General features: G+C 45.7%; 1 protein-coding gene across 1 annotated transcript in view; it reads right to left on the bottom strand.

Annotated features, from left to right (window-relative positions):
• LOC108934666 (MOB kinase activator 2-like) overlaps window positions 1–11,909 on the bottom strand; it is a 58,055-nt gene extending 46,146 nt beyond the window's left edge. The window contains exon 1 of the mRNA XM_018752672.2: window positions 11,387–11,909. Within this exon, the coding sequence (XP_018608188.1) occupies window positions 11,387–11,403 (17 nt within the window). The 5' untranslated portion in view covers window positions 11,404–11,909. The remainder of the gene's footprint in view (window positions 1–11,386) is intronic.
• Between the last annotated feature and the right edge of the window lie 539 nt (window positions 11,910–12,448).

Raw genomic sequence — 12,448 nt, 5'->3', positions numbered from 1 at the left:
TCTATATTCAAGGGTCTGAAAACTCACCTTTTCTGGACCCATTTTGCCCAAGATCTCTCCAGCTCATGTACAATGTAAGTGAGCATGCACTGTAACTTTGAGCATCACCAGATAAAGCCTTTATTCAGCCACTACTCCAGTATTCTTGTTTGCTTGTGTATCTTACAATATTTAAAAAAAGTTAGGAGGGTATCAGGATTTGTCTATCCTGCATTTTACGCACCTACTTGAACAATGAACCTCGGTGCAGCAAGTGGTAGGCAACAAACTAGGTTTTCTTTAGTCACATGTCTGCAGCTGTGTCTCTTAATATAATGCATAAGTTCTACTTTTGCTGAGATGAATGTCGCTGTGGACAGAAGCATCTGCTAATTGAATAAATGTAGATGTCTTGAAAGATTGTAGGTGGGGCCCTGTCCAGACTCCATAGTCCTGCTGGAGGACTTCAACGCTCACGTTGGCGATGGCTGGGAAATCTGGTGGGGGGTGATTGGGAAGAACGGCCTGCCTGATCTAAACCCGAATGATGAAATGTTATTGGACTTCTCTGCTAGCCATGGTTTGTCCATAACAAACACCATGTTCGAACACAAGGATGCTCATAAGTGTACTTGATACCAGAGCTCCTTGGGCCAAAGGTCAATGATCGACTTTGTAGTCATTTCATCTGACTTGAGGCCAGATGTTCTGAACACTCAGGTGAAGAGAGGTGCTGAGCTGTCAACCAATCACCATCTGGTGGTGAGTTGGATCAGATGGTGGGGAAAACTGATGGACAGACCCAGTAAGCCCAGATGTTTAACGAGGGTGTGCTGAGAACGACTGTCGGAGGACCTTGTCCGGAATGATTTTAACTCGCACCTCTGGGAGAGCTTCTCCCATGTCCCAGAGTAGGTAGGGGACATGGAGTCTGAATGGACCCTTTTCAAAACCTCCATTGTGGAAGCAGCCAGGCACAACTGCGGCCAAAAGCTTGTTGGTACCAGCCAGGGTGGCAACCCGAGAACCTGCTGATGGACACTGGTGGTGAAGGAAGCTGTTAAGCTGAAGGAGACCTTTAGGGCCTGGTTGGCTCTGGGGACTCCCGATTCAGCAGACAGGTACAGGCGGGCGAAAAAGGCAGCAGCGGCTGCAGAAGCAAAATCCAAGGCATGGGAGGAGTTTGGAGAGACCATGGAAAACAACTATTGGTCGGCTTCAACGAGGTTCTGGAGAACCATCCAGCAGCTCAGAAGGGGTCGGAGGAGTTTCGCTCAGGCTGTGTTCACCAGGAGTGGAGAAACTCTGACCTCTGATGAGGACATTGTCAGGAGGTGGAAGGAGCACTTTGAAGAACTCTTAAACCCAGGTGATATGCTTCCCTTACAGGAGTCAGGGCCTGAGGCTTTCGGTCACTGAGGTAGTTGATAAGCTCCACAGTGGCAAAACACTGGGGGTGGATGAGATCTGCCCGGAACTGCTTAAGGCCCTGGATGTTGCAGGGCTGTCATGGTTGACAACTCTGCAATGTTGCATGGACCTCGAGGACAGTGCCTTTGGACTGGCAAACTGGAGTGGTGGTCCATATCTTTAAGAAAGGGGAACGGAAAGTAGGTGCTAACTATCGGGGCATCACACTTCTCAGCCACCCTGGGAAAGTCTAAGCTGGGGTACTGGAGATGGGGCTCCGGCCGATAGTTGAACCTCTGACTGAAGAGGAACAATGCGGTTTCCGCCCTGGCCGTGGAACAGTGGACCAGCTTTTTACCCTCTCACAGATATTTGAAGGGGCATGGGAGTTTCCTAATCCAGTCTACATGCGTTTTGTGGACTTGGAGAATGCCTATGACTGTGCACCCTGGGAAATTCTGTGGGAGGTGCTTAGGGAGTATGGGGTACTGGGGCCACTACTGCAGGCCATTCGGTCTCTGTATAAACGGAGACAAAGCCGTGTCCGCATACTTGGCATTAAGTCAGGCATGTTCAATGTGGGCGTTGGACTCTGCCAAGGTTGTGCCTTGTCTCCACTCTACATCCCCAATCAATCTACACCCCTATCCTCACCTATGGTCATGAACTTTGGGTAATGACAGAAAGAACAAGACTGCAGATACAGGCGGCTGAAATGAGTTCTCTCCGCAGGGTGTTGGGACTCACTCTCCGTGACAGGGTGAGGAGTTCGGACATCCGGGAGGAACTCTGAGTAGAACCGCTACTCCTTCACATTGAGAGCAGCCAGTTGAGGTGGTTCGGGCATCTGATAAGGATGCCCCCTGGGCGCCTCCCTTTGGAGGTATACCGGGCACGGCCAACTGGGATGAGGCCCCGAGGTCGGCCCAGGACCCGCTGGAGGGATTATATCTCACAGTTGGCCTGGGAACGGCGGGGGATCCCCAGGCTGAGCTGGAGGAAGTTGCGGGGGACAGGGGTGGCTGGGCCTCTTTGCTCTCCCTGCTGCCACTGCGACCCTACTAGGACAAGCGGAATGGAAGATGGATGGATGTTTAGCAAGAACAAATATTGAACACAGCTGTCTGGGTCATGAGGAAAATGTGAAAGAAATACAGTCAAAATGCCAGGACCATTGATTGGAATGAGCTTCTGCTCCATTTCACTGTACAGCTGCAAACAGCTGCTGCTGAAATTGTTTTTGCTGCAAACAGCTCAAAAGTGTCTCCTGATAACAGCACTTGCTGAACATTTCTTGTAACAATATAATAGATTGAAGCATTTTCTAACTCCCACTAACTGCATTGAGATCTAAACAGGGGAACATTTGGAATATACCTTTTAAAAATATTTACATAGACAACATAATACAAAAATGTGCTCCTAGGATGCCATGAGTTCACCTCCAGTAGGTGGGGTTGACATGGGAGACAGCAATAGAGCGTTAAGCTCAATGCACATGGCAGCAATTTCAGGGTCCTGGCATTTGTACATCTTCACTAGTCAGGCAGCTTTAAGGACCCCTAAAATCACAAGAGGGAGTGAAGTCAAAGGTAGTAGAAAGGTAGCATGGTAACAGAATACACTGGTTGCTTGGGTTACAAATTTAAAACATTTAATAGCATTCTCCGCACATATGTATTTAAAATTCCACTTTGTAGCCAAATGAAAGTGTCCTGTAGTTACACAGCAAGTAAACAAATAGCAGTAACAAGCACCCAAAGTTAACAGCAATGCAGAACTACCTTAATTCAACTCATCGCCACAGTGTTTATACCGTTTCTGTTATTGAGTGCTGATGGTCAATAATTAAGAACGATACAATGTTTATGGGATACACTGGTCGGGACTTGCAGTACGAGTTACTGGGGATGTCTGGATGAGCGTCACAATTCAAATATTAAGCTCATGCAGTAATTATATTTATACTGTAGCTATATCCAAAGTTTGCAACCTCACCACGAGGGTATTGCTTTTTCTCCCCCCCCCTCTCATTGTGGCTAAGGAGGCAAGACACCAATCCCTAGTGTGTTTAAGTCCAAGAGCCAGTGTATGTACCACCTGGTTTCATATCTCTGGAGACTACTACTACACTTGTGTAGTACCTTTCTACTTGCAGCTACAGACTGGACTAAGCTTTGATGGAACCTTAAATGCACCTCATTGGAAACATACATTGATTTTCTCCTGCCTTTGGCCTTAAAGGTCAAATCAGTGCATCAGACACCTGGTCCTCCTTAGGCACTGAAGAGCTTTGCTGCTCAATGGGGACCACCTTAGCCTCTTGGCTAGGATGTTCTGACTTAACTTGGGGGTCTCCAACTGGGACCTATGGCTGGTTCTTACCCTCCCCCTTATTGAAGCCATAAGCTTTGATGACCTCCTGCTGGATCTGTGAAAAAGTTAACTTCCGGCAAGGTCGTCGGAATGGAACACTTTCGTAAACTAAGGACCGTGTATACAACATGTGGGACTACGTACATGAGCAGACTCAAACGGTATTGAGATCTGAGGCCCTGGAAGTGGCTCTTCCAGTTAGCTCACCTTAGGGCTGCAGGCAGCCTGGGCAGTCCTCAGTGGTACTTGATCCCAGTGGGGGTATTGATTGCAGCTATCAGCCAACACTTTCCAGCCAAGCGTTCCAGGAACACAGAAGTGATACGTCGCCTTCTTGATTCAGTTTTGGTTTTTAACCTTTGACACCCGATGACTTGAATTCTCTATTTTCATAGAATATGTATGAGATCAGCTGCACCAGTGACAAAAAAGGATTCTGGTAGGGAGAAGGTGTCAGGTTCTATACAATTGTACAACTGGTAATACTAGATACTGAAGAGGCTCCTCAGGGGACAGCCCATGGAGAGTCAAACCCCAGCTGACCACATTGAAGGCAGTGACTAACCACAACATCGAGAGGCTAAGACCTCTTCCTGTGCTTTCTATGATCAATATACTGGCCTTCCCCAGGTGGAACCAGCACGAAACCAAGACTTCCAAGCAAATCTTGTAGGGTGGCAAAATTTACATACTGTTAATTGTAACATAAGGTGCAAGTAAATTTAGCTTTTAGGAGACAAGTGGGTCTCAAAGATGTGATTTGAGACCCTCACTGAATGCTGGGCAGGAGGGGGAGCTCATTCCGCCACATCCGAGCAAAAACTGAGCATTTCAGACTTGATTTTAGACATTCTATGCATGGGGCCACAAAGCAGCCAGAGCTGAAGGAGTACAGCACTTCCTGGGGTGTAGGTACTGATCAAGTCCCTAAGGTACTAGGGTTCAGATTTTGTGACCATCTCACATCACAGGCAGTATTTAATAAACACACATACAGTGTGCCAAATTTCCAGCAAAATGAAAAAAGTACATTTTAAATCCAAAAATGCCACTTTCAAATGTGCATTGAAGCATCCAAACCTTCTGCTCCAACAGAATACTGAAAAAGACTGCTCTTCTCCTGGCATGAAACGGGCGATCAATCTGATTACGGCCATGCTGCTGAAGAGGGATTTGAATTTGGCTCGACCTGAGATCAAACGCTTCTTCTAGGAATATGCTAGTCTCATGCTTACTGCAATTTTACATGGGTGGAGCACCACAACATCAGAAGAGCCGCAATGATAATTAAAACAAACTTCACAGCTGTTTTCAGAAGCACGCCGCTATTGCGTTTCCACTGCTCTCATGTCAAAGAATATAAAAAAAATATCCCTCTACTCACTCCAATTACTGTGCCTGAATTAAATGTTAAGGGCTACATCTTAGCAATTTGGTGAGCCATATTTCAAGTTATAAGCCATCCACGAAGATGACCTTTGTTGAATATATATATTTTTGATTCATAGACTATTCTGGGAAACCCTATGAAAAACATGATTAAGGGCTCAAAGTCAGTAGGATGCAGCTTTAAGCCCCAGGAGAAACTTATGATACAAGCGAGACTTTTTAAAAAGTTGCCTTGCAAAGTAAGTTGTGTAAATCTTGAAATTTAAGTAACATGAGTCTTGTGAAGTGAAGAGATCCTGGATGAAACTGCTGTGCTGAGACTGACTGCTGAAAAAGCAACAGAAAATAAACCAAGTAAAAATTGAAATGGGATTTTGGGATATGAAACCCAGGGGTAGGTGAGATCTCTGAATGTTTAAGAAAGCAAAACATTGCACTGCAAAGTGATAATTCAGGAGGAAGCCACATACTGTTCCAGAAACAGACAGCAAATTGACCTTTTCATGAGTCAGACTTCAGTGTCACAGGGTTGACCTGTTAGCAATGTTATTCAAAAAAAAAAAAAAGCTTAAGTGACCTAAAGTGATCTGCCGCCTGTCTGCAAACCAATTGCCACATGAATGTCCATTACCATTTCCACAGGTAACATTGGCCATAATTACTTGTATTTATAGTGGCACCTTCAGCAAAAAGGCTATGTTTTGCACAACTGCTTTTTTGCTGTACAGTGGCCCACCAGATTATGAACATAATTGGGACTAGAAGTCTTTTCATAAATTTATTTGTAACTTGAGTCACTGCCAACACTAAGTCATTGTCAATAAAAGCTTAATACATCCCACAATTTACATGTTAGGTTCTGTAAAAGTCTTTGATATAGCAATAGGAAAAAAAACTTCAGATTTTTAAAACGCTTTAATAACTGAAAAGCTATCACACACCGAACAAAATTTTGAACCATCTCCACAAACTTCCCTTCAATGCTGATTACCCATTTGTTTTGTAGATGCAAAGTGCAACATTCCTCATCTTAGTCATGAAGACTCATGAATACCAGACATCAGTAAATAGAGTAAGTTCAGTTAATGGTTTAACACTCTTCTTCAGTTACTATGCTCTTTACTGCCTTTTATCAGCTGGCCCTGTAGACATGTCACATTAACAGCAACAAATAAATTTGTGGAAAAATTGAAATTCAGATGTTCTTAACTCAAGGAGCCAATGTTTTTACAATAAGTACATAGTAGCTCAATGTCCTGTGCCAGGAGCCTAATGGACTTGGTGGATAAAGTACAATTCATGCTCTGCATGATGCAGCACCAACATCAGAAGTATTTTCAACAGACCCCAGGCATTGTGCTGTGCCATTTCTTTTCAGAGTTACCAACTGGAGTTCAAATCAAAGCCCTGCATCTCTACAGAGGGCAGCATCAAAGCTGCACAGTGGCATCACACCAAGCAGCTGCTGTTCTTAGAGATGAGGGATTGGACTGTTAATGTCAACACTTCTGCAGTGACATGCTGGGGATGGTGGAAGAGTGGGCCCACATCCACACTGAATCTGTCTTCAGTCACTCCCTCCTCTTCATCTGCTTTAAACCAATGCAAAAGCATATCTGGGCCCGGTCTGGAACAATTGCCTCCATCCACATCTAAAATTACATTTATCATTTCACACAAATACAGCCATGGACACTGAACACGCAAGGTCCAGTTATTTGTGTCTGACTGCCAGGAATGTGAATCTATAAGGGGAGGGTTAACCTATGAGAGGAAGAGCATAAAACCCAAGGGGAAGCTGGGCTTTGGCCATCAATCACAGAGATAATCAGCAAGCAACAGCCAGAAGTCATCCTCTGCACCGCTAAGCATGTATTAATACATGGTGCAGTGGCACACTATTGACAGAAAATTATTCAAGGTTTGTTAGGGGTCAGTTGCTTGGCTCTGGGGTTTAGCATGGGCCAAAAGTACTGTCACACATCCCAATTATTGTTTGGCTGCAACCACAAGCAATTTGCTCCTGGCACAAACAGAGTGACACTACTACAGTCCGCAATGTTTCGTCTGTAAAAACACGGCTGAGCAACCAGCACTGAGTCAAACACTCACAGTGCTCATGTCCTTACAAGGTACTGCTCCACCTCCAGCAAAACTGCTTTGGCTCCACTAGAGAACATTTATTCATTTAGCTGATGCTTTTCTCCAAAGCAACTTACAGAATTAAGCTACCTAAAACAATATAACCATTTAGAAAGCAACTGGAACAATTCAGGGTCACTGCTTTGATGAAATGAATTACAACATGAGGTAGGATTCAAACCTGCAACTGAGTCCAAAGATGGCAGCTCCAACCACTACACCACCTGCTACATACTGTAAGCCATGAGCAGTGTGTGTAAAATCTCATGTAGAGCCACTAGATCACTACCAATTGTGTTGCAAATTCTATTAGCTGCACTGTACATCACTCTGAACAGGAACTTGATACCCGTCCATAGAGCACTTAGTCCATTTCAGTTGAGGCCCTGCCTTGTTTATAAAGTGTTAGCTGCAGGCTTGAGGACTTCTTGTTTTCCTTGCTCCCTGGTGAGCACACCCCTCCCCCCAAGCCTGAATGGGGAGCACCTCCATCATGGTACTTCTTAGTCTGCAAGTGCTATGGAGGCAGGGGATGGAAAGAGCGACTGACCCACCGGTCTGCCTAAGCGGAAAAGAGTGGCATGGTTTGATTTCGAGTTTGAACAGATATGTTTTGGCAAGATGCTGTGGAAACCCATTTCCTGGAAGTCCATCAAGAAGGAAAGCACCACAAGGTCAAATGTAGGATGGCATCCTAACCCTCCTGCACACACCGCAAGTCAAAGCAGAGCTATTAATACCTGCCAACTCTGGCAATGCATGACTCCGGCACAACTGTGCATACAAGAAAAAATTAGGTTTATTTAGCTAAGCCCTTGAAAACAGATCCAAAACCATCTGTGGCCAAGAAGGCAGAACTAATGTGATTACAGTTACAGCAGCTGCAGACACAGCACACCTCTGCAAAACACCTTAAGTGCTCCAGTCAGGACACACATTTATCCCACATTAAGGAAGTAAGAACTATCATGCAATCTCCTGCAGCTGCAATAAACCTACATTGCAAAAGCCATTGTTGGAATATTGCTTTTGAGCTGAAGTGAGATGCAAACAAAGGGCACATGCTAAATGAGGATAAAAACAGAAGTGCTGCAATAAAATGTACAGATTAAATCAAACAGCTCTCTTTTGATACTTTCTAGTGAAAAGGCCAGGGGATCTGCATGAATGTATTGGCCTCTTCCCCTGACAAAGTGAACATCAGGCCTTGCAGAGCTAACTATATTCAGAACCCCAGCTACTTATCAATCCTGAGATCCTCCGATTGAGGGGGGGCAGAGGACACAAAAAAAAAAAAAAACTGGCTTTTAAATCAAGTTTCTCCTCACATCTCAATCCAAGTGTGCAAATGGACAGACCCATATAAACTGCAGCAATTCTCACCCCTCAGTCCAGGGAGAGGGCAGCATGTGCTGGTTTGAATGGGTGGTCAAGAACCATTGATTTACAGAAATGCACTGCTGAGCTTTGCAGAAGCACCCTGTGAAGGAGCAGCCAGGCTACAGCACCTGAAACAGACCTAACCCCAAATTATCAGAAAAACCAAGTGACAGGAATTGTGATTTTAGACTTCCTGTCCACCTGCCTCCCCTCCCCCTCACCTGAGCCAACAACCTTCAGACTGCGTATCTTTAACCACTTGTAAGGTAGTGGTCAAAACACTGGTACCTGCATGATACGAAAAGCTGGAGGGAGACAGGCGACATGCGAAGAACTCCTCAGCATGCAGGTGGAGGGTGGAAATTAAAGGCAGGAGCAGAGGAATCTAAATGCTAATGGTCCGATTTAAGTGTGTCTGCATCTCCAAAAGAGCAGCTGAAGAGAGCTGTTCTGCACATCAAATGCAGTTCAGTATCCAAGCATGCCTGATTCCAATTTAAAGGCTTTCTTCCAGTGAAGGTCTCAGTCTTCTCATAACTGAGAACCTTTCACAATTTTTCACACATGAAAGATCACTTCAGGGTTTTGGAATTACCATTTAGTGACTTGCCTGATGTTTCCTCCAAAGCAGCTAAAAATAATGTTTAGCTACTGCTTACAACAATTCACTCTTTTACATAGCTGGGTCAAACTAAATTCTCGGAGTTTAATGCAACAGCTCCAACCACTACCATAACTGTAACCCCAGTAATTAAATGTACATTTATTCATTTAGCACATGTTTTTCTCCAAAGCACCTTACAATTCTTTATTCATTTATACAGCTGGGTACCTACTGTATACCAGAGTAATTTAAGGAAAAGACCTTGTTCAAGGGTACTACAGCTGTAAGTGAGATTCGAACCTTTGGATCCAAAGGCAGTAGCTTCAACCAGTACGTTATCAGCTGCCCCAGAACAGAGGGAGGAAAAAAATGCCTTTTCTGTCAGCACAAGCTAATGCGTAGTTATCATTGGGATGTCCAATGAGATCTTTTCATTGATTACAGTTACACAAAGTCAGTCAAGTGTCGAAGTTGTGTCCATGCATGTGAAATGGAGTTCAACAAGAGCAGAACAGAGTACAAATTTGGGACCAAATGCTTTTTGACCTTGGCAATTTGCACTTATCTATTTCCTCAAGCCCCACATATGATCAAGAAAATTGGAAAATGTATTTAGTTGTGTAAGGGGGAATCAAAAATGGAGAAAAAAAAATTAATTATTGCTAAAGAATATAGCCCTTTATTCAGCATGATGCTGCTTTGTTAGGGGTCACAGCCAAACACCACCTCCACCCTCCAAATGCACACTTAAGATGACATGAACTTCAGCTTGCAGAGACCTCAAAAGGTGGAAGCGAAGATGATTTCGAGAGGCACAGGAAACCGCAGCACACACCGTTTACTGGGTCAGGCCCACAAGTGCTGTGCTCCCCAGGCACGCGCTGTTGCGTGAGCTCATTCACACGGTGAGTCTGCAAGTGCTCATCTTGCGCACACATCTTCTGAAAAAGACCAGCTACTACCAGGAAGAGCTTTCAAGAGCACCGTCAGACTTTCCCTAGAGCATTATCTCTGTAGAAACAAAAACACATTTCAGACACACACACACACACATTTTCAGAACCGCTCGTCCCATACGGGGTCGCAGGGAACCGGAGCCTAACCCGGCAACTCAGGGCGTAAGGCCGGAGGGGGAGGGGACACACCCAGGACGGGACGCCAGTCCGCCGCAAGGCACCCCAAGCGGGACTTGAACCCCAGACCCACCGGAGAGCAGGACCCGGTCCAACCCACTGCGCCACCGCACCCCCAGAAACAAAACTAGCAAAAGAATTGAAAACGGTGAACATTACTACAACCATTATTAATAGGGCACCAGATAGCCTGGTGAAACTGCAGGGGCTGCTGCTTTGCACTCTGTGGGTTCCAGATTTGAATTTCACCTCTGGCTGCACTACCCTTAAGTAACCCAAACTGATACAGCAGAAATACCCTACTGTACAACACCACTGCAAATGGCATTGTATACAAATCAAAGCATGAACAAAATAAACAAAGTAGAATGACTACAGAAAGCCACAGATTCTGGTTGGGAGAAGGTGTCAGGTTCTACGACGCTGTACAAGGGGTCACATCACATACTGAAGAGGCACAGTGGACCAATTACCTGGCCAAGATCACTCATTAAAAATCCCTGGAACGTATTCTGTTTCTCATCACTGTTACTAACAGGATGACGAGCCATGCAAACAGCAAACATGAAGGACGCGAAGGGGCACAGAGAGCCGGATTTCGAGTCTCGCCTCCAATCGTTGACCGTGTGTGGATTTGCCACAAACTTAGCATTAAGAACATGGAAACGTGGACCCGCAGAAGGTGGCGGTGGGGACCGGGTGCTGTTCCATTCCTCTCAGCAGCCTGCCCCCCACACAAGCCCCCAAAGTCCTCGCAGCCTGGCCTTCAATTTCAAAGAATGAGCTTGAAGCGCATCTTGGCAGCACACAAGCAGAGAGGCCTGAGGGCAGGTTCCGTGCTGCCACCTGACCCTCCAGCACGTTGGACCTTAGTCTGCTTCGTCACGTTCAGCCCCTTGAGCCCTTCACCCCCGGAAAGAGCAACAACAGGAGCGCTCGCGAGTTCCTGGTGGCCCGTGACCTCCAGACTCACCCCATTAACCAGTCCATGGCTGCTGATTGGGCGACTCCTCCGCAGGCTGGAGCAGCCCCCCCCCCCTGGGGGGGGCTCCTCCTCCTGTCCTGGTGGCTCTGCGACTTTTCGGTGACTTTACGAGACTTTGCCGGAGCTCCTCCTGGGACTTGGCTGGAACTTCTCCTGCTCCTCGGACTTTTGCCGGAGCCCTGCGACTCTGCTGTCCGCGTCACTCTCGTCTCGGCTGCCGGACCGGATTACACCTGCCACCGCCGGCAGCAGCACCGCTCGGGCTCCTCCTGTCCTGACACACACGGGACGGCCGAGCACCGCATGATCTATACTACTACACTACACGCCTCCTCAGAAACTCGGAACAGCTTGACAAGCGGGGGTCGTACTGTGCAAAGCGGCTGCTGTCCAGTAGCGCGGAGCAGGTCCTCCTCGTCCTGCACCTACCAACTGTCTCTCTTCAGTCATGAAACCCCACATTAGTTCTCGAAGTGATACAGTAATCGCGCTCGGTCTTATACAGGAAACCCGGAAGTACACATAGACCCCGCCCCTTTTCACAGTGCCCTGGATGTATTTATTTTTGACGTGCTCGTTTCCTTACCGCAGTGGCATCTGGGAACTGTAGTCCTAAATTAAAACTCTTTGGCAACATGACAGAAAAACAGTATTGTGTATTTTATCTGTTTACGGTATAAATCCTGTGATAACTCTTCGAAGTTGTTAATATTTCACACTTATATTTAAATCAAATAGTATTATTCATAGGTATGAGAGGTGTATGTAAATGAAATAGAAATGCTATGTTGAACTTCAGAGAAATTATAATAATGATCCAAAAAATACTCCTCCTGTTTCTTCTTGGTGGCAACATTATCATTTTATGAGTGGATATACAGTCGTTTTCAGGTGTTGAAACCCTACACTCTTTGACTACAATTTATGACATTATCATTAGTCCCTTCTAGCCCTGATCACTATATATTGCAATATATGTTTTCCGCTGAAAGTGAGCGGTTTAACTTGCTTCTCCCGCCACGAAATACTAGTGGAAGTTTCTGTCCATCC

Source organism: Scleropages formosus, chromosome 11, assembly GCF_900964775.1.
Source record: "Scleropages formosus chromosome 11, fSclFor1.1, whole genome shotgun sequence".
Classification (NCBI taxonomy): Eukaryota; Metazoa; Chordata; class Actinopteri; order Osteoglossiformes; family Osteoglossidae; genus Scleropages; species Scleropages formosus.
The sequence above is the reverse complement of the archived record's forward strand: the minus strand, read 5'-3'. Positions and strand labels throughout refer to the sequence as shown.